This window comes from Notamacropus eugenii, chromosome 4 (genome assembly GCF_028372415.1).
Source record: "Notamacropus eugenii isolate mMacEug1 chromosome 4, mMacEug1.pri_v2, whole genome shotgun sequence".
In the NCBI taxonomy this organism is placed as follows: domain Eukaryota; kingdom Metazoa; phylum Chordata; class Mammalia; order Diprotodontia; family Macropodidae; genus Notamacropus; species Notamacropus eugenii.
In genome coordinates, this window is record NC_092875.1 from 5216750 (window position 1) to 5239811 (window position 23062).

Here is a 23062-nt window from a genome sequence, read left to right on the forward strand (position 1 = left end):
GTCAGATAAAGGGATTTCAATATTCTTGAACGTGGAGGTGCTACATTTGTAGGTGATGGCAAGATCAAGGGTATGACCATATTTGTTGTGGCTGAGGTGGGGTAGGGGATTAGCTCACCAGGGAAGAGCAAGTTGAGAAACTCTGACACTAGGGTATTTGGAAAAGAAACAGGATATATGTTGAGGTCCCTTAGAATAAAGGCAGGAGTTGATAAGGAGAGAAAAATTGTAAGCTAGGTATCTGATTGAGGAAGGGAGTGAAGTGGGGGAGGGGACACTGCAGGCAACAGCTACCAGGAATTTGATTGGGTGGTAGATATGAATAACATAAACCTCAAAAGGATGAGAAGTAACCTAGTGATGGAGGAAGGACAGAACCTGGAAATGGCACTGGAGAGCAAGGCCTATTACAACTCTCCCACTTCAATCAGTGTGCTAATAATGAGTGAAGATATCAGGGGTGGGGAACCTCTGACCTCAAAGTGGCCCTCTAGGTCCTCAAGCGTGGCCCTTTGATGGAATCCAAACTTCAGACTTCACAGAACAAATCCTCTGAATAAACATATTTGTCTGTAGAACTTGGACTCAGTCAAAAGGTTCCACCTGATGACCCTGAAGACCATGGCTGGCCTCCAGGTCAGTGGTTCCCCACCCTGGCTCAGTCAGCACTGAAAGGGTGGTCGGGGAGGCCAGGTTTCAGGAAGAACTAGTAGAGAGAAGGAGTGGGCGAGGAACATGTTTAAGGTAAAGGGATGTTTGTTTACAAAACGGGCATTCCAGAGGGCACAGGGGCTGTCACCCAAGGCTGTCCTGATTCCTCCTCTTCTCCCTCCAAGCTCTTTTCTGGCGATCTCAGTGGGGGCCAAGTTCAATGCCCATCTCTACCAGGTAACTCCCAGGACTCCTACACAGCCCCAAGGCCTGCCCAGCGACTACGTGGTGAACAGCGTCCCACGTCCGCAGGACTGAACCTGTGACTTCACCGGTGCGGAGACTCCTCCGAGAGCAGGCAGCGCCTCCCTGCAATGCCTAGTCTTCCAGAGCGCAGGGCCGTGGGTCTTCCTGGCTCTGCACCGTCTGTTTTTAAATCCGTAAGGCCCGGCTCCAACGCCGGTTACTCTCCCTGAGGTGGGGGCTGCTTCTGAGCACGCTCGCTGCTTCGCTGTGGGCGTGCCGCTGGAGGGTGCCCTGGCTGGGTGTGGGTGACGGGCAGAGTCGGGGCGCCTCCCCGGCGGGCAGGCTGGGCTTGCGCCAACCCACGGCGCCCAAGATCGGGCTGTCCAGCCTCCTGCTCGCTCGGGTCCCGGGGATTTCTCCCCGACCGCTTGGCTTCCCTCCGCCGCGCGCGCTCCTCGGCCTCCCCGGGCTTCCGGTACTTCAGTCACGCGGGCGGTGGTTGCCTTGGAAACAAGGGGCTGCCTTATTCGTCACTTCCGCTCTCCGCACTCTCCCTGCCCCGGCGCTGCCGTCCATGTGGTCCGGCCTCTGCTGTCCTGGGCGCGTTCGCGGTCGCCTCGGCTCCACGGTCCTCAGCTTCCACCGCCGCCGGTGCAGAGACCGGCCTTGGGGAGGGGGGGATCCCCGGGAGAGCGGGCGGAAGGGAAGGAGCACCCAGCGCCCCTTCTCGGAGCCCTCCCTCTTCCTCGGGGTGGTCTTGGAGAGTTGCGCGTGCGCAGTCCTTTCGCGCAGGGCCCTAGAGCACGTCCATTGGCCGGCCTTGGAGGCGCGGCTGGAAGGCTAACCAATCAGGATGCGGCGCTCCCTCCCTCCCCGGCCTCTCCTAGAACCCTCTCTTTTTCCCTCCTCGTCTCCCTCCCTTTCCCCTCCTCTCTGCGTAGTCTGCCCCTGAGGCTTCAGGCCGGGTGACCCCGTGCCTCAGCTCGTCTGTAAAACGAGAGGACCGCCCGCACGTGGGCCTGCGGGCCTCCACCCGCCTGCCTTGCACTCTCCTGCCCCAATCTTTCTCCCAGCCCCTCCCCCCACTCTGTGGAAGGATCTATTGTCAGGAGGCCCCTTTAGAGAGCATTTATGAAGCGCCTACGGTATGCCAGACCCTGTGCTGAGCTCTGAGGATACAAGAAGAACCCAGAAGCCCCCTGTCCTCAAGGGTCTTAATTGTGCAACAGAACAGATGTGGGGGAGGGGCGGGAGGTGGGTGTTGGGCGTGGGCAGGGCTCCTCCGGGCCCCCTGCTGAGCTACGGATCCCTCATGCAGCCTTCAGTCAGTCCGCAGCAGCATCTGTGAACCCCTGCTGTGTGCCCTTCGCCCAGGAAGCAAGCGAGGATGCCCCCCGCCCGCCAGGTGAGTGCAAGGCTTCTTTCTTTGGGTGGCATTCCCGCCCTCAGAGTGGGCACCATCTTTGAGCAGAGGCCCCGGGTCTGCGGTCGGGAACACCTGAGTGGGTTGAAATCCAGCTTGGGACACTTGCTACAAATGGCTTCCCTCTGCCTGCCTCAGTTTTCTCATCTGTAAACTGTGAGTAACCAGTCTGTCAGTAAACATTTGTGATTCAGGCGTGCAGCTGAGGGGGGCCTGGGACCCCCCCACAAGTGGAGGCAGGGGGAGGGGCCTGGGGCCATGGAGAGAAGAGCGGACATGAGGGGTCCGCTGGGCATTGTCAGGCCACTTCCTTTCCCTAGTCCAACATCCTTTTAGTGACTTTTATACCCCTGTTTGCGTGTACTCAGTTCTGGGTTGGCAGTACACTGGGGCAAGGTCTCTTAACTGTTCTTGTGTCATGGACCCCTCTGGCCCTCAGTCTGCTGAAGCCTGTGGACCCCTTCTTGGAATCCTGTCTTTAAATGGTTAAAGTAAAATAGACTGGATTACAAAGGAAACCCAGCAGGCTGAAATACAGGATCCCACCCTAAGAGATCTGTTCACCCCCATCGTGCATCTCTTTAGCACCAGGTGTGTGACTCCCAGCTTTAATTCGTTAAACTCGTGGAATTTCATGCTCTGTTACCACAAGGATATGGATGCCCTTAGGGCTGGATATCTAACAATTGGGGGCGTTAGGTGCCCTTAGCCCTTGAGCTCGGCTTCTGCCATTCCCCACATGGGGTTGGGATGCTGGGTGACACCAAGGCAAACGGCCATGATGGAGGATCTTTCTAATCATGATGGGCTGCATTGGGGTCCCCACACCTCTTCTGAACAGTTTTGACCCAAGATTTTATAATCCCACGACCCTTCCCACCATGACCAAATCCCTCTCAACAAGCAGCCTGCAACAATTGCTTTCAATCTTCGTCTCCCTGCCTGTGGAAGAGAGCCACCCCAGCATTTCTTGAGGGAGGATGAGGGGCTAGGAGAGAGTTGGAGCGAGTTTTTTTATGTCGTTGGGACCCCCAAGACCTTGGCATTGATTCTAGGATTGGACGAAATCTATTTCCTCGTCATCTTCGTTGATGTTAGACAGATGTATCATGCTGTCCTAAGCATTCCCCCACTTTTTTTGGCCCTCTCAGCGTAATTAGCTTCATTGGCATTACAGTGCACCATAAATGAGATACAATGTAGCCTAACGTCACTCGCACTAGGTTATCTCACAGGTGAAACAGTAGCCCTTAAGCTTCCCCATTTCTGTCAGAGACCCCAGCATCCTTCTTGGAGGTCAGCCAGTTCCTGAGCCTCAGAAGCCTTCCTGACGCTTGCCATCCCCCTTGAACCCTGGAAGTCCTCATCTTTAGCTGTTTACTTAGCCTCATCGGTGCAGCCTCCATAGCATTTCTCAGATCTCCCTCCTGTCCTCACATACTTACACAGCCCAGACTGTCACATGTCCCCACCTCAAGTCTTTTCCTTCCCCAACATATCTTCCAGAGAGCCAGAGCTTCCCAAAGCATAGCTCTGACCACATCACTCCCCTGCTCAGCAAGTTTCAGGGGCTCTCTTTTGTCTCTCAGGCAACATACAGACTTCTCTGCTGTGTATTTAAGCTCCTGCAGGATCTGGTTCTTGCCAAGCTTTATAAATTGGCTGATGGCATATATTCCTACATACTTATTATGGATTTCAGCAAAGCCAGACTATGTGTTGTATATAACATTCAATCTCCTGTGTCTGTGACTTTAAACAGACCATTCCCTATGCCTGGAGTGTGCTTCTTATCTCTACCTCTTGGAATCTCTGGAATTGCAGAGGCAACAGAGGTGTTTCAATGGATGGAGTGGCCAATTCTAAAGTCAGGAAGGCCTGATTTCAAATCCAGTCTTAGGCACTGTTGTCTGTGTGAGCCTAAACAAGTCATGTAACCTCTCTCTGCCTCAATTTCCTCATCTATAAAAAAGGGATAATATTAGCACTTACCTCCAGGGTTCTTGCGAGGATCAAATGAGTTAGTATTTGTAAAAGACCCTTGAATACTACCTGGCACATAGTATGTTCTTAATAAATGTGAGTTCCCTTCTCTCCTTTCCCTGCAGGGTTCAGAGCTCAAGTACCATTTCCCCAAGTCCTTACTTGTTTGCCTGTCACATCTGTTTTATATTTACCAAATGCTATTTTGTGAGCCCCAGTAAGATCCAAGCTCTTTGAGAACAAGAGATATTTCGCCTTTGTCTTCATATCCCTAGCACCCAGCAAAGAGCCTTGAATTACCCTAGTTTGACTCCTGATGAAAGCTCGTTAAACAAGTGTGATGGTGAGCAAAATAGGATCCTTTGCTGTTTTTATTTTAGCATAATCAAGTTCCTCTGATTGAGTCTTGCCTTTTTCAACCCAAGAGTCTTTACCGGGAGTAAAGTACAGAAGCAAGAATTTCTTTAACTAGAAACAATATAGGTATTTGTATGGTTAACAATTATTTTTTTTAAATTAGGTTATTTGTTTTCAGTTTTCTACAGTCACTTCTGTAAGTTTTAGATTTTCTGCCCTTTCCTCCCACCTCCCTCCCTGAGACAGCATGCAATCTTACATGAACTCTACACATACATTCTTATTAACCATATTTTCACATTAGTCATGTTGCATGTAAGAATTAAAATGAATGGGAGAAACCATGAGAAAAAACAAACCAACTCTGAGTGTGGATGGCATTTTACCTCGAGTCCTTTGGGAATGTTTTAGGTCCTTGCATTGCTCTGAAGGGCTAGATCTACCAGAAACAGTCCTCGCACACTGTGGTTGTTGCTGTGTACAGTGTTCTCCTGGTTCCCCTCCTTTCACTCAGCATCAGTTCGTATAAGTCCTTCCAGGCCTCGCTGAAGTCCTCCTGTTCATCATTTCTTATAGCACAATAGTATTCCATTATATTCATATACCACAACTTGTTCAGCCATTCCCCAATTGTTGGGCATCCCGTCAATTTCCACTTCTTGGCCACCACAAAGAAAGCTGCTATAAATATTTTTGTACATGTGGGACCCTTTCCTATTTTTATGATTTCTTTGGGATGCAGTCCTAGAAGCAATATTGCTGGGTCAAAGGGTATGCACATTTTTTATAACCCTTTGGGCATAGTTCCAAATTGCTCTCTAGAATGGTTGGATCAGCTCACAGCTCCACCAACAATGAATTAGTGTTCCAACTCTCCCACCTGTTTTGTTATATTAGCCAATCTGATAGGTGTGATGGGGTACCTTGGAGTTGTTTTGATTTACATTTCTCTGATCAATAGTGATATAAAGCAATTTTTCATATGACTATAAATAGCTTTAATTTCTTCCTCTAAAAACTGCCTATTCATATCCTTTGACCATTTATCAATTGGGGAATGACTTGTATTCTTGTAAATTTGACCCAGTTCTCTATATATTTTAGAAATAAGGCCTTTATCACAGACGCTAGTTGCAAAAACTCTTTCCCAGTTTTCTGCTTCCCTCCTAATCTTGGTTACATTGGGTTTGTTTGTGCAAAAACTTTTCAATACAATGTAATCAAAATTATCCATTTTGTACTTCATGATGTTCTCTATCTCTTGTTTGGTCATAAATTTCTCCATTCTCCATAAATCTGACAAATACACTATTCTTTGTTCCCCTAATTTGTTTATAGTATCAGTCTTCAGATCATGTATCCATTTGGACTTTATTCTTGTGTATAGTGTCAGGCATTGGTCTATGCCCAGTTTCTGCCACACTCTTAGCCAGTTTTCCCAGCAGTTTTTGTTAAACAGTGATTTCTTATCCCAGAAGCTGGGGTCCTTGGATTTATCAAACAGTAGACTGCTATATTCATTGACTACTGTGTCTTGAATATCTAATATATTCCACTGGTCTACCCCTCTGTTTCTTAGCCAGTACCAAATGGTCTTGATGATTGCTGATTTATAATGCAATTTAAGATCCGGTATGACTAAGCCACCTTCTCTAGCATTTCTTTTCATTAATTCCGTTAATGTTCTGGAGCTTTTGTTCTTCCAGATGAATTTTGATGTTATTTTTTCTAGCTCTTGAAAATAATTTTCTGGTAGTTTGATTGGTATGGCACTGAGTAAGTAAACCAATTTAGGTAGAATTGCCATTTATATTATATTAGCTCGGCTTACCCACAAGCAACTGACGTTTTTCCACTTACTTAGATCTGACTTTATTTGTGTGAAAAGTGTTTTGTAATTGTGTTCATATAGTCCTTGGGTTTGTTTTGGTAGGTAGACTCCCAGATATTGTATAGTGTCTGCCATATCTTTAAAAATGGATTTCTCTTTCTGTCTCTTGCTGTTGGGCTTTGTTAGTCATATACAAAAATGAAGATGATTTGTGTGGGTTTATTTTGTAACCTGCAACTTTGCCAAAGTTGTTTATTATTTCAAGTAGTTTTTACATGATTCTCTAGGATTCTCTAAGTATATCATCATATCATCTGCAAAGAGTAATAACTTAGTTTCTTCTTTGCCTATTCTAATAATAATAATACTTTTATTGTTAATTATTTCAATGTGCTTAAAAATCTTCCCCATCCTTGAAGGGGAATTTGATTAGGGAAGATTTGTAGGAAGGCCCACACCTTTTGTTAATGAGGCACTGGTTCTCAAGGTTTGGGCTGCCCTCTGGCTCTCACAAAAGGTATAAATACTCTGAGTTTGGGGCTTACTGACTGAAAGTGTTTGTTTGGCTAGATAAGACTCTGGAGCCCCCCGGCTTTGAAAATCCAGATGTTAGTGCTTCCTGTGTATGGTCAGGCAGTTGTATCTGTCTATTGATTTGTGATATATGTATTGATTACGGTCAGACAGTTGGAAGCCTTGTCTTTTTATCTTTGATTTCTCTATACTTTCTCTAAAGTTCAGGGTGCTGACTTTTTCCCCTGAACTAGGTGAATGATATATGTGTTTGATTAAAGGAGATTGCTAACCCCTCAACTGTTGCCTTTCCTTTTAGAAAAGCACATCAAAGAACCTGTGATATCAGGTCTCCCTCTATATGTCGGGGTGCTTACTGTTACAACAGGTATCCCAATCCCCACACTAGCAGCTGTAGCCAGCAGCAGGCACATCTTGGTGGCCTACCCTTTTCTCCAAGCACAAACATTAGCTACATACCTCGAGCAAGCCCCCTTCAATTTCACATGAAGGCCCACCAAATGAAATGCATGTTGCCCTATGGTAGGTACACTGCACAACTGAGGGGATGATATGAGATGGTGACCAGAAGCCACAAAGCAGGGGGCAATGTAGTGTTGTGAAGTGTAGACTTGAGAATCCAAAGCCCCAAGTTCAAGGGCTAGCTCTGATCATTTCTAGCCATGTGACCCTGACCATTCCCCTTGAAGTTTTTTATTTTTAGTTTTCTCATCTGTGAAATGGGGATAATGAATACCTTTGTGAAATAAGTACTTTATATATGATATTCTGTTTGTTTTATTACATGTTTTTAAATCTAGTATAAATGATGGGGTTTATGTAGTACAAGGGAAATACTTGACCTATTGGAAAACTGAGAACCACCCCCTTCAGTTCCTGGCAGCCTCCTGTTACCTCCCTGGTCTGTGAAGGGTGATCCCTGAGTCAGCACAAATTTATTTGGTGTTTCAGGAATTGGTGACTTTCAAGGATGTGGCAGTGAACTTCTCCTGGGAAGAGTGGGGGCACCTGGGCCCTTCTCAGAAGGAGCTTTACAGGGAGGTGATGCTGGAGAACTACAGGAACCTGGTCTGCCTGGGTAAGGAGGCTCCTCCGGGGACTTGGGATCTGCCTAGCGAAGGATCTTTGCATCCAGTCTAGGTATGTCTTGGTGGTTAATCAGCTATTGTCAGACATGCAGGGACCTGAGAATCCTATTCCTTTTGAGGCCATGAAATAGCATATTTCTGCAAATTCTTACCTGGTGAATTGTCTCCAATTGATGCAACTAGAAACAGGAAATTCATTTGTATTGTCCTGGGATTATCAGGTACACAATTCTAAGGTCAGGTACACCTTCATGGAGATTCATTGGATTGGAGTCCCCTCCTCTTACCAGGAAATGAGTCAGATTTATTTATTTACTACGTGAGCCCAAATCCACTTTACAGCCTTGTTTGTCCAATAATACTGATACCTGCCATTGTATCTTAGCACTGCACTTAGCATAGTACCTGGCACATAGTAGGCATTTAACAATACTAGTTAACTGGATAAGCTTGCATTCAGCAGGCGCTCTTTGTGCCCAGCACTTTCCTATTGTCATTGGGCAGGACTTGAGGATTCGAACCCTGATGTGATTGAGCAGCTGGAGCAGCAGGGAGCACCTGGGATGCAAGAAGGCTCAGTCCTAGCGAGGGCCTGTCCAGGTGAGTGTGTGGGAATCATCAGGCAGTCATAGCTTAGCTGGGTGCACAGGAGAAACCCTTGAAAATGCTGTCCAGGGAGCTGTTTCCAAAGTGCCCCCAAGACCCTTGAAGGAACACTGAGAGTGTGGCACTAGTTCCTTCCCAAAGCCTCATCAGCTCAGTGCTTCATTCTGACCTCTTTCCTCTTCCATGGCCTGCCACGAGCAAGGGAACCATGCTATTAGTAGAAGCCTCCTCTTTGCTTTCTCTTCTGACTTGACCTCAGTAGCCAGTCTTTGGCTCCCACTATCTCACTTCTCTTGTCCCAAGTCTTCATTTCGTTTTAAAATATGTGCTTATTAATAACAGAGTATGAACACAAGTGCCCTGTTTCTGCATCCCATTCTAGTCACTTCTTATTTTAAAGTTTTTTAGGATTATGTCTGTTAGTTTTACAGAGGTGTGGTCAGTGTGTGTTCTGACTTTGCTTTCTTACGTTACTTTTTAGATCGAGTTCCACGTATCCTTACATTCTTAAACCATAGCTGTTACAGAGGTGCTGTGCCATATGTAAATACCAGAATGGAGCTATAACAGTTGTTAGACACAAGATTTATTTTTGGCCTTTTGAAATTGTTGTTAATAATTATCATTATCATCATCACCGTTATTATTGGTATTGGTTTTTATTATTATTTTTGCAAGTGTTATTATTATTTTGAGATTGAGTGGCCCTGTCTTGCCCAGACTGAAAATGTAGTGGCTACTAATTAACCCACGGCAGGTCAGATCCGTCAGCATCAGCCTCTTTCAGGAGCCTGTCACCAGATTTTGTTTCCTTTCACAGCTACCTGAAAGTACCGAGTTACTAGCAGGATTACTGGGTCAGGGGAAAGTAGGAGTCTTGGTCTTTCTTTTGTACGTTGTCATGTATGTTGCCATATTGCCTTTGAAGGGGATGGCCCCAGTTCCTGGCCCCATGCACAGTAGAGGAGCCCATTTGTTTCTCGTTAGCTTAATAATGCCTAATTTTCTAGGTTTTAATCCTTTGTCAATTTAAAGGGAGCAAAGTGGAGTCTCAGAGTTTTTTCATTTTGATGTCTTTGATATCTAGAGAGTTTGAATAGTTTTTCCAGAAGGTTACTGATAATTTGTGTTCCTTTTAAGAACTGGATATTTACAAATTTTGACTGTTTATCTTTAGGGAAATAAATCTATATCAGTTTCTATAGACTGAATGCCAACTTTCTAGCAGAAATGTGGAAGAAATTTTTTCCCAGTCTATTTCTGTCCATGTTATTTTGGATGCTTTGATTTTTGTTGGAGAGAAATGCTTTATTTTTTTTATAATTAAATCCATTAATCTTTGTCTGCAACAGTTTAATTTCTTCTACTTGTTTTTTTGCTTTATTGTTCTTTCTTTTTCCCCCCAAATTCATTAATTTATTTGTTTTCAGTTTTTAGCAGTCACTTCCATAAGTTCCAAATTTTCTCCCCCTCCCTGTCCCCAATCCCTCCCCAAGATGGCATGCAATCTTACATGGGCTCTACACATACATTCCTATTAAACACATTTTCCCATTAGTCATATTGCATAGAAGAATTAAAATGAATGGGAGAAACCATGAGAATAAACAAAACCTGACAAAAGAGAAAACAGTCAGCTTCATTCTGCATTTTGACTCCATAGTTCTTTCCCTGGGTGTGAATGGCATTTTGCATCATGAGTCCTTTTAAGTCCTTACATTGCTGAGAAGGGCGAAGTCTATCAGAAACAGTGCTCACATACTGTGGCTATGACTGTGCACAATGTTCTCCTGGTTCTGCTCGTTTTACTCAGTGTCAGGTCATGTAAGTCTTTCCAGGTTTTTTTGAAGTCTGCCTGTTCATCATTTCTTTTTTTTGTTTATTTTATTTTTTAAAATTTGTTCATTTATTTTTAATTATTTATTTATTTTAGGTTTTCAACATTATTTCCACAAAATTTTGAGTTCCAAACTTTCTCCCCATCTCTCCCCTCCCCCCACCACAAAACGGCAAGCATTCTAATTACCCCTACCACAAATCTGCCCTCCCTTCTAACATCCCTCCCTTCCCTTATCCCCATCTTCTCTTTTGTCCTGTAGGGCAAGATAAATTTCTGTACGCCGTTGCCTGTATTTCTTATTTCCCAGTTGTATGCAAGAACAATACTCAAAAGCTGTTCCTAAAAATTTGAGTTCCAACTTGTCTTTCTTCCTCTCTCCCCACCCATCCCCATTGGGAAGGCAAGCAATTCAATAGAGGTCATATCTGTGTAGTTTTGCAAATGACTTCCATAATAGTCGTGTTGTGTAAGACTAACTATATTTCTCTCCATCCTATCCTGCCCCCCATTTCTTCTATTCTCTCTTTTAACCTTGTCCCTCCCCAAGAGTGTTGACTTCTAATTGCTCCCTCCTCACATTGCCTTCCTTTCCATCTTCCCCCCCCACCCAGCTTATCCCCTTCTCCCCACTTCCCTGCATTGTAAAATTGGTTTTCATACCAAAATGAGTGTGTATTTTATTCCTTCCTTGAGTCAAATGTGATGAGAGTAAGCTTCACGTTTTCTCTTACCTCTCCCCTTTTTCCCTCCTTTGAAAAGTCTTTTTCTTGCCTCTTTTATGAGATAATTTGCCCCATTCCATTTCTCCCTTTCTCCTCCCAATATATTCCACTCTCACACTTTAATTTCATTTTTTTAGGTATAATCTCATCCTATTCAACTCACCCTGTGCTCTCTGTCTCTCTGTCTTTCTGTCTCTGTCTCTGTCTCTGTCTCTGTCTCTGTCTCTGTCTCTCTCTCTCTCTCTCTCTCTCTCTCTCTCTCTTTCTCTCTCTCTCTGTGTGTGTGTGTGTGTGTGTGTGTGTGTGTGTGTGTAATCCCACCAACTACCCAGATACTGAAAAAAGTTAAAAGACTTACAAATATTGTCTTTCCATGTAAGAATGTAAACAGTTGAACTTTAGTGAGTCCCTTGTTATTTCTCTTTACTGTTTACCTTTTCATGTTTCTCTTCATTCTTGTGTTTGAAAGTCAGATTTTCTTTTCAGTTCAGGTCTTTTCATCAAGAATGCTTGAAAGTCCTCTATTTCATTGAAAGATCATTTTTCCCCCTGAAGTATTATACTCAGTTTTGCTGGGTAGGTGATTCTTGGTTTTAGTCCTAGTTCCTTTGACTTCTGGAATATCATATTCCACACCCTTCAATCCCTTAATGTAGAAGCTGCTAGATCTTGTGTTATCATGATTGTATTACCACAATACTCAAATTGTTGCTTTCTAGCTGCTTGCAATATTTTCTCCTTGACCTGGGAACTCTGGAATTTGGCTACAGTGTTCTTAGGAGTTTCTCTTTTTGGATCTCTTTCAGGAGGTGATCAGTGAATTCTTTCAATATTTATTTTGCCCCCTGGTTCTAGAATATCAGAGCAGTTTTCCTTGATAATTTCATGAAAAATGATGTCTAGGCTCTTTTTTTGGTCATGGCTTTCAGGTAGTCCCATAATTTTTAAGTTGTCACTCCTGGATCTATTTTCCAGGTCAGTTGTTTTTCCAATGAGATATATCACATTATCTTCCATTTTTTCATTCTTTTGGTTTTGTTTTGTGATTTCTTGGTTTCTCATAAAGTCATTAGCCTCCATCTGTTCTATTCTAATTTTTAAAGAACTATTTTCTTCAGTGAGTTTTTGAACCTCCTTTTCCATTTGGTTAATTCTGCTTTTGAAAGCATTCTTCTCCTCATTGGCTTGTTGAACCTCTTTTGCCAATTGAGTTAGCCTATTTTTAAAGGTGTTATTTTCTTCAGCATTTTTTTTGGATCTCCTTTAGCAAGTTGTTGACTTCTTTTTCATGATTTTCTTGCATCTCATTTCTCTTCCCAATTTTTCCTCCACCTCTCTGACTTGATTTTCAAAATCCTTTTTGAGCTCTTCCATGGCCTGAGATCACTGAATACTTATTTTGGATGTTTGAGATACAGAAGCCTTGACTTTTATCTCTTTCCCTGATGGTAAGCATTGTTCATCCTCATCTGAAAGGATGGGAAAAGATATCTGTTCACCAGAAAAGTAACCTTCTGTAGTCTTGTTTATTTTCACTTTTTTGGGCATTTTCCCAGCCAGTTACTTGATTTTTGAGTCCTTTGGCAAGAGTAGAGTATACTCTGGGGATCTGTAAGATCTCAGTTGCTCCAAGGTGACACAGTCAAGCATAGACATTGTGTGAAAGCAATCAGAAACTTATGTGCCCAGAATCTGCAAGTAGTAGAGTTTCCCCTCCACAGCTACCTGGCTTCCAGTTCCACCAAGCCAGCACTAGGGGCTGAGATTCAGATAAACTGCTCAAATACCCCAGGGGCTTTTGGTGGGGGCAGGTCTCCTACACAAGTCTGAAGTAAGAATCAGCTGCTCAGTTCCCCCTGGGGTTTTATGATCCAACAATGGATGCAGGCTGCTGTGGGAGCTGCTACCCTCCCCCCACTCCCCATGTGGCCTCTGTTGCTGCTTGAGGCTGGAGGTATGTATGAGAAGGCCCCTCTCCTTCTTAGTCAGCTGAAAAAATCCTCTCACTGACCTTTGGTGCCTCTTGGTTGAGGGATCCGCAAACCTCAACTACTGCCACTTGGGATTCCGCCTCTGAGGCCTGCCCAAGTCCTCCTCCTGGAGCTGTGCTGCTAGGCCAAGGCTGGGCTGGGCTCCTCTTCATGTCCAGTGTGACAGACCTTTCCTGTTGGCCTTTCAGGTCACCCTGGGCTGGAAATCTCCACTCTGGTGTTCTGTGGCCTCTGTTGCTTTAGAATTTGTTGAGAGTCTTCCTTCACAGGTATTTTATGGGCTGTGGGGGAAGAGCTAGTGTACGTGCGTCTTTCTACTCTGCCATCTTGGCTCTGCCTCCATCGTTTCTTTTTTTTTTTTAAATTTAATTCATTTATTTTCAGTTTTCAACAATTACTTTCATAAGTTTTAAATCTCCTCCCCTTCCCTCTCCCCTCCCTCCCTGAGATGGCATGCAATCTTACATGAACTCTACACATACATTCCTATTAAACACATTTTCACATTAGTCATGTTGCACAGAAGAATTAAAATGAATGAGAGGAATCATGAGAAAAAAATGAACCAAACCAAAACATAACACAAGAGAAAATGGTCTGCTTCATTCTGAGTTCCAATTCCATAATTCTTTCTCTGGATGTGGATTGCATTTTACCTCAAGAGTTCTTTGGGAATGTCTTAGGTCCTTGCATTGCTGTGAAGGGCTAGGTCTACCAGAAACAGTCCTCGCACACTGTGGCTGCAACTGCGTATAATGTTCTCCTAGTTCTGCTCATTTTACTCAGCATCAATTCATATAAATCTTTCTAGGTTTTTCAGAAGTCCACCTGTTCATCATTTCTTATAGCACAACAGTATTCCATTACATTCATATACCACAACTTATTCAGCCATTCCCCCATTGATGGACATCCCCTCAGTTTCTAGTTCTTGGCCACCACAATTGCATTCATATACCACAACTTATTCAGCCATTCCCCCATTGATGGACATCCCCTCAATTTCTAGTTCTTGGCCACCACAAAAAGAGGTGATATAAATATTTTTCTACGTGTGGGTCCTTCGCTCATTATGATCTTTTTGAGATATAGCCCTAGAAGCGATATTGCTGTCCATTTTTATATCCTGCCAGGCCTAGAGGCATGTGGGCTACCCGAGTCTTACCTTACCTCTATCGGAGGTCTTCGGCTGGCCAAACCGGATGCTCGTATGAGAGAAAGGACGTTCCAGAGTCGAACAAGGGTTGAGCTTTATTCAGGGTCTCGGTTACAAGTGCAGGGGAATTCTTCCTTAGGAGGGAGCGAAGAATCTCCCAAGGAGGCAAAGATCTTACAATAAGAGATTGGAAATAGAAGTGTAAGTAGGGAGAGAGGGGGAGGGGAGAGAAGAGAGAGGAAAAGCAGAGCCTTGTGTCCTCACACGTGGCCCCTCCGCCCAAGAGAGCTTTCAGGCTTTCCTGATCCTACTTAAGCTCTCCAGCCGCATAGTTTGCATCTGAATACCGTGCCTGTTAGGTAACTAGGTGTGCCCAGATCCGGGACAATCTCGAGGGCGGGGAGAGCTCTCTCCCATCACCTTTCTCACGGGAAGAGGCGGAAATACACGAGATAGCTCGGTTCACCTCGATTCCCAGTCGTTTCCTGGGGGGGCCTCGTGAGAACTCTAAGATTTAGAAGTTCCCACCTTTACCCACCCGAGACTGTCCACATGGAATTGAGCTTCCAACCCCAGCAATATCCCTTTGGGCATAGTTCCAGGTTGCTCTCCAGAATGGTTGAATCAGCTCATAGCTCTACCCTCAATGAATTAGTGTTCCAACTCTCCCACATCTTCTTCAACATTTGTCATCTTTCTGTTTTGTCATGTTAGCCAATCTGAGAGGTGTGATGTGATGCCTCAGAGTTGTTTTGTTTGCATCTCTCTAATCAATAGTGATTTAGAGCATTTTTTCATATGATTATAGATAGCTTTAATTTTTTCCTCTGAGAACTATCTGTTCATATCTTTTGACCATTTATAATTGGGGAATGACTGGTATTCTTGTAAATTTGACTGAGTTCTCTATATATTTTAGAAATGAGGTCTTTATCACAGATACTAGTTGTGAAAATTCTTTCCCAAAGGGTCCCACATGTACAAAAATATTTATAGCAACTCTCTTTGTGGTGGCCAAGAACTGGAAATCAAGAGGACACCCATCAATTGGGGAATGGCTGAATAAAGTATGGTATATGAATGTAATGGAATACTGTTGTGCTATAAGAAGTGATGAACAGGAAGACTTCAGAGAGGCCTGGAAGAATCTATATGAAATGATGCTAAGTGAAAGGAACAGAACCAGGAGAACTTTGTATACAGCAACAACCACAGTGTGCAAGGAATTTTTCTGGTAGACTTAGCCCTTTACAGCAGTACAAGGACCTAAAAAAATTCCCAATGGACTCGAGGTAAAATGCTTTCCACATCCAGAGAAAGAACTATGGAATTGGACCACAGAATCAAACAGATCATTTTCTCGTGTTATGTTTTATTTTTTTTCATAGTTTCTCCCATTCATTTTATTTCTTCTATGCAACATGACTAAGGTGAAAATGTATTTAATAAGAATGTATTTGTAGAACCTATATAAGATTGCATGCCATCTTGGGGAGGGAGGGGGAAGAAGGAAGAGGAAGCGGGAAAAATCCAAGATATATGGAAGTAATTGTAAAAAACTGAAAACAAATAAATTATTTAATTAAAAAAAATTCCTTCCCAGTTTTCTGCTTCCCTCCTAATCTTGGTTGAATTTCTTCTACTTGTTAAGTAGGGCATTTAGGCAGCTGAGTCTGGAGTCAGAAAGACCTGAGTTCAAATTGGTCCTCAGATACTTAGCTGTGTGACCCCAGACAAATCATTTAATCCTATTTTCCTCAGTTTCCTCATCTGAAAATGACCCAAAGAAGGAAATGGCAAACCACTCTAGTATCTTTGCCAAAAAAACACCAGTAGGGTCACAAAGAGTTGGACATGACTGAACAACCACAGTTGTTTGTTTTATGGGCAATCAGGTAACACTGGGCCTGAAATCAGGAAAACTCGTTTTTGTGAATTCAAATGTGGCCTTACACACTTACTGTCTCTGTGACTCTGGACAAGTCACTTAACCCTGTTTGCCTCTGCTTCCTCACCTGTAAAATGAACCAAAGAAGGAAATGGCAAGCTATTTCAGTTTATTTGCCAAGAAAACCCCAAGTGAAGACATTGGACATGATGGAAAAATGACTGAGGAACATCAACAGAATAGATGCAGCATAAATAAAAGGTGGTTTGGTGAGGGTAGGTCCTTGTAGCTATGGGGAATTACAAAAGGCTTCATGTAGAAGAAAATACTAGGGCTTAATTTTAAAAATTTTATTGTTTTTTTGCAAAGTATATGTGAAAACACTTTTTGCCATTTGTTTTAAAAAATTTTTGAGTTATATATTCTCTCTCCCTCTCTTCCCTCCTCACTGAGAAGGCAAGCAATTTGATATAGGTTACATACATGCAGTCATGCAAAACATTTCCATATTAGTCATGTTGTGACAGAAAATGCACATGCACAAAAAAACCAACCCAAGAAAATAAAGTTAAAAAAAAGTTGTTTCAGTCTTCATGCAGAATCTATCAGTTCTTTCTCTGAAGATGGATAGTATATTTTTCATTATAAGTCCTTTGGAATTATATTAGATGATTGTATTGCTAAGAAGACCTAAGTCATTCAGAGTTGATTATCATACAACATTGCTGCTACTGTGTACCATGTTCTTCTGCTTCTGCTTATTTCACTTTGCATAAGTTTCTGTAAGTCCAGGTTTTTCTGAAAGAGGAATGCACTGGGAGAAGGGAAAAGGGAGAAGTAGATTGGTGTAAATTAACTCACATAAGAGACGTGAAAAAACTTTTATAGTGGTGGTAGGGGGAATAGAGGAGGTGAAGGAGAGTACTTCGGAATTCACTCAAAGAGGTAATAACATACACACTCGGGTATAGAAATATATCTTACCCTACAGGAAAGTAGCAGGAAAGGAGATGAGAGGAGGTGGCTGATAGAAGGGAGGAAGGATTGGGGGAGGCAACAGTCAGAAGCAAAACGCTTGAGGAGACAAAGGGTGAAAGGAGAGAGAGGGAAGGATAAATGGGGGAAATAGGATGGAGAGAAATACACAGTAATCATAACAGTAAAAAAATTACATGACTAACCTACCTACTACTCAAAGTTGTTGTGAAGATTAGTATAAATGCTTTTTATAAATTAAGTAGATAAATAATCATACAGTGATAGTATTATTTTTTTTAGACTTTATAGTTCAACAGTCATTTTTTTTTAATGGAGGAAATGGAAGAGAGGACCAAATGTACAAAAAAAAAGAAAGTATTTACTTTTTCTGTGTTTCAGATTGGGAGAGCAGACCTGAAATCAAGGAGTCACTTCCAAGGCTGGACATTTCTATAGAAGAATCATTCCAAGAAAGTTTCAAAAGGGGTGGTCCCTGTGTCTCCAAGTTGATAGAATGTCAGGCTGGGTTGGAAAGATGGCAGACCTGTGAGAAGAAACATTCTAAGCAAGTAAGAACTTTTCAAAGGAAAACTTCCAATAAATTGAAGTACCACAGATGTAAGAAATATGATAGAATCATTGGTCTAGAGCCAACCTTTGTTTCCCAACAAAAACTATATGCTGGAAAGAGTTTCCATCAATATGATAAACTTAGAAAGAGCTTCAGATTGTATTCTGACTCCAGTAAGTGTAATAGAATCTGTTTGAAGAAGATATTTTCTAAATTTGATGAATATGAGAAATCTTCCAGTTATAATTCAGAGTTTTTAAAATGTCATAGAATAAATACTGAAGAGAAACCTCATGAATTTAATGAAAGTAGAAAAACTTACCAGAGCTCATCCATTACTTCTCTCCCAACAATCATTACTGGAGAGAAACCCCGTAAGTGTAATGAATGTGGAATGTCTTTCCACAGTAGCCTAATTGAACATTGGAGCATTCATATGGGAGAGAAATCTTATCAATGTAATGAATGTGGAAAGGTATTTCGTTGGAGCTCAGGGCTTATTGAACATCAGAGAATTCATACCGGAGAGAAACCTTATGAATGTAATGAATGTGGGAAGACTTTCAGTCATAGGTCTTCCCTTACTTCCCATTACAGGATTCATAGTGGGCAAAAAATTTACGAATGCAATGAATGTGGCAAGGCCTTCTACTGGACCTCAGAACTTACAAAACATCAGAGAATTCATACTGGAGAGAAACCTTATGAATGCAGTGAGTGTGGTAAAGCCTTCCACCAGAGCATACACCTTATTCAACATCAGAGAACTCATACTGGAGAGAAACCGTATGAATGTAATGAATGTGGGAAGGCCTTTGGCCGAATTGCACTCCTTACTGAACATAAGAGAGTTCACACTGGAGAGAAACCGTATGAATGTAATGAATGTGGGATGGCCTTCCGATGGAATTCAGGACTAACTGAACATCAGAGAATTCATAGTGGAGAGAAACCTTATGAATGCAATCAGTGTGGGAAGACTTTCAGTCGTAGGTCATCCCTTACTTCCCATCACAGGATTCATAGTGGAAAGAAACCTTATGAATGTAATAAATGTGGCAAGGCCTTCTATTGGATGTCAAAACTTATTAAACATCAGAGAATTCATGCAGGAGAAAAGTCTTATGTGTGCAATGAATGTGGGAAGATTTTTAATCGAAGCACACATCTTATTCAACATCAGGGAATTCATACTGGTGAAAAACCTTTTGAATGCAGTGAGTGTGGGAAGGCTTTCAACCGCAGCATACATTTTACTCAGCATCAGAGAATTCATACTGGAGAAAAACCTTATGAATGTAATGAGTGTGGAAAAGCCTTCTGCCAGAGTTCTGGACTTACTCGACACCAGAAGATTCATACTAGAGAAAAATATTAAGTTGTAATGACTGTAGGAAGACTTTCTGCCAGAGTTAAGAAAACTTCCTGAACATCAGAGAATTAACTATTAATTGGAGAAGGCTTACAAATGTAATAAATATGGACAGCTTCTCCATAAGCTATCCCTTACCTCCAACACAGAACTATATTAGAAAATTTGTAAGTGTATAGAAAATGGGAAGGCCTTCCATGGGAGCGTGGAATTCAGTATATGTTGCAGAATTAATAGTGGGGAGAATTAATGAATGTGAGAAAGCCTTCCATACATTTTATTGCTCATCAGAAACTTCATACTGAAGAGAAACTTTATATAATAAATGTGGGAAAATTTTCTCCTGAATTAGAAGTCTTACTCAGTATCCGAGATCTCATACTGAGTAATATCTTATGAAAATTAAGCCTTAAGAATATAAAAATTTTGACAAAATTAGCCAGAATAGATATTTTACTGAAAATTGTAGAAGTAATATTAAATATATACTTTCTAAGTGAAGGAGAATTTCATCTGATTTTCTGACATCACTTCCAAACATTTTCCTTTCAGGTCTCCAACCCCAAAGCTTCCCTTTTCCAAAGTCCTGATTACAATAGATAATGCATGTTTTTATAAGCCAAAATTTGTCATCTGCCAGATATTTTATCCTTTAGTCAATCAGTTAGCATTTATTAAGTCCCTCCTATGTGCCAGGCACTGTACTAAATTTACAGAAAGGCAAAAAATGGTTCTCGTCCTCAAGGATAAGGGCAACATGAAAACAATTGTAAAATCAAGATATATACAGGATAAATTGGAGACAGTCAACATAGGGAAGACATTAAAGAGGATTGGAAAAGCTTCTTCTTTCTACAGAAAGTAGGGTTTTATCTGGGATTGGAAAGAAGCGAAGGAAGCCAGGAAATGGAGTATTTTGAGCATGGGAAAGCTATGGAAATGTATGTAGTTTTGAGATGGAGTATCTTGTGTAAGGAATAATGAAGATGCTGTTTCACTTAATCAAAGAATATATGGGATCGAGTGAGGCATAAAAACCTGGAAAGGTGAGAGGAAGGCCAGTTTTAAAGGACTTTGAATGCCAGAGGATTTTACATTTGCTTCTGGAGGGAATAAGGAACCACTGGAGTTTATTGAGTGGAGAAGGGGGGACATGCATGTAGTGGAGGTTAATTTGACAACTGAGTGGAAGATGGGCTGGAGTGGGAAAGAACTGAGGCAGGGAGGCCAACAAAAAGACTGTTGTCATAAACCAAGCTTGAGATGATAAGGGCCTGCATCAGTGGACTGGCTGTGTCAGAGGAGAAAAAGGGCTGTACATGAGAGATGTTACCAAGGCAAAATTGACAGGTCCTAACAACAAATTGGCTATGGAGGGTGAGAGGAGGAATGGGAGAGAATATTTAGGTTTTAAACCTAGATGACTGGACTGAAGGTGGTGCCCTCTATAGTAATGGTACCTCAACATCTTAGAGAGGGGAGACTTTGTGGAGAAAGGTTTTGGACATGTCGAGCTTAAGATATCCACAGGACACCATCTCTACTGACTCAGAATTATTGTTTTCTCTAACCACATTTCTTCTAACCACTTAGAGAAGAACCAGAAAATTTCACATAATCACCCAATTTGATAGTTATGCAGGGGTGTGTTGGTAAATGTTTAATTACTAGCACACTTCATAAGTTATTTGGATCTTCAGTACCCATCTAGTCCACTGTGTGCCTGAAAAATAATCCTTTCTTAAAATATATCTGACAAGTTACTATCCATTAAAGCACTATAGTGATAGTGATCGTGCTCACAATAGTAGACCTTTCATGGTTTTTCTCCAGTGCCTCAACAAACAACTTAGTTATGACTCCTCAACTAAAGGGTAGGAACCAGACTTCCAAAATTTCCCTTACATGCTTTCCCATGCTTTGTAATTAGCTGAAGCAATGTTATCTCCCACCATTTTAATATCATTGTAGTCTCAAGGACAATCATGCTACCACTTTCATGCCGCCCTTGCCTTTTCTGCCTTTTTCTTACTTTTCTGATTGTTCATAGTATGTGATGCTTCCTATAACCCATTTATATGTGTGCTCAACCCATTGTTTGTGCATGTCTTTTGTGTTTGCTCTTATTATTAGAGATTCCAAATCCCTACCTGTAAAGCATAACTTTCTGCCTTATCCAAAATTTTTAGGCAGACTTACTTCCTCTTCTTGATTTAGTACAGAAACAGCCAAGAGATGGTGTTTTGGGATGTGGTGAGAAGTAGATGCTGTTATGATCCATATTTTACAATTGAGGAAACTGAGTCAGAGGGAGATTAAGTGATTTACCCAGGGTCTATTGTGCATTTTCAAAGAGCGCCAAAATGATATCACTAATGTTGGAATCAAGGTACAATGTGTCTGACTATGGCTGATCAGAACAGTATGAGCTTGGAATGTTCTACCACAGGTCAGGCACAAATAGTCATCCACATTTGGAGTGGAGATGTCTAAATTTGTGCATCTCATATTTCTTTTGAGCTATTGCAATTCTACTTTGCTCATAAAATACAGCACCTTCTTTGCTGGCACTCCATGCTGGGCAGTCCTTTGTCAGTGTCTCTCATGTCATGCAGTTGATTCCAGAGTTCTTCAGAGAGACCTTGAGAGTGTGCTTTATCACTTCTTCTGACCACCATGTGAGCACCTACTTTGCTTGAGTTTGTAAAAGTCTTTTAGGCAAGCATATGTTTGACATTTGAACAATGTGGCCAGTCCATTGATGTTGCCCTTCCTGTAGTAGAGTTTGAATGATTGGCAGTTTAGCTCAAGAAAGTACCTCAATGTCTGGTACCTTATCTTGCCTGGTGATCTTCAGAATTTTCATAAGACAATTCAGATGGAAGTGATTTGGTTTCGTGGCATGATTCGGGTAGACTGTCCACGTTTCGCAAGCATACAACAGTGAGGTCAGCATAATGGCTCTGTAGACCTTCAGTTTGGTAGTCAGTCTAATACCTCTTCTCTCCCATGCTTTCCTTTGGAGCTTCCCAAACACTGAGCTAGCTCTGGCTATGCATGCATCAACCTTATTGTCCTGTGGACATCCCTGAAAAGTATACTGCCAAGGTAAGTGATCTTATCCACAGAATTCAGAACTTCTTCCTCTGCTGTAAATGTCAGTTCCATGTATGGATGATGGTGTGGTGCTAGCTGAGAACCTGTGTTTCCTTGGTGTTAATTGTTAGGCCAAAATTAGCACAAGCAGCAGAGAATCGATCCACCCTTTATTGCATTTCAGCTTCAGAGGTTGGATTGAGTGCACAATCGCCTGTGAACAAAAAAAGTCATGTACCAGCTCTCCCAGCTTTAGTCTTGGCTTGGAGCCTTTTTGAAATAATCTATAAACAATAATAAATAAATAAATCATTTGCATCAGTGTGGTAGCTGATCTTGATGCCATGTTTGTCCTCTTTGAAGACATCTGACAGCATCGCTGAAAACATGCTACGAAACATGGGAGCAAGCACTCAGCCTTACTTCGCTTCATTGGTGACTGGGAACGTGTGAGAGTATCGTCCATGGTGGGCAGGCCTGCTGTCATGAAACTGACATACAATACTGATAAGCTTCTCCAGGCAACCCAATTTTGACACAATTTTCTGTAAGCCCTCACCACTGACAGTATCAGAAACCTTGGTCATACAACTTGAAAATACCTGAATCTCGATTTGAAGTCAGGGCTTCTTGTCTCCAGGTCCAGGGCTCTGTCCACTGTGCCACTGAACTGCCTAAGAAGGACTTCCTCCTATAGTCAGATCCTGATCCCTGGAGGGTCTTTGCTTC

The 23062-nt window shown here is 42.4% G+C and overlaps 1 protein-coding gene across 1 annotated transcript; it reads left to right on the plus strand.

The window, feature by feature from the left end:
• The first annotated feature begins 1863 nt into the window (after window positions 1-1863).
• LOC140498852 (uncharacterized) lies at window positions 1864-22667 on the plus strand. Its single transcript, XM_072599642.1, has 4 exons — window positions 1864-2302; window positions 7977-8103; window positions 8618-8713; window positions 17694-22667. The coding sequence occupies exons 1-4, from the start codon at window positions 2285-2287 to the stop codon at window positions 19241-19243; spliced, it is 1791 nt and encodes a 596-aa protein (XP_072455743.1). The 5' UTR covers window positions 1864-2284; the 3' UTR covers window positions 19244-22667.
• The last annotated feature ends 395 nt before the right edge of the window (window positions 22668-23062 follow it).

Excerpts from the sequence above, each read along its gene's own strand:
- LOC140498852 (XM_072599642.1), top strand. Across the intron at positions 8,104-8,617 it reads CAGGAACCTGGTCTGCCTGG|GACTTGAGGATTCGAACCCT; the intron begins GTAAGGAGGCTC and ends GTCATTGGGCAG. Across the intron at positions 8,714-17,693 it reads CCTAGCGAGGGCCTGTCCAG|ATTGGGAGAGCAGACCTGAA; the intron begins GTGAGTGTGTGG and ends TCTGTGTTTCAG.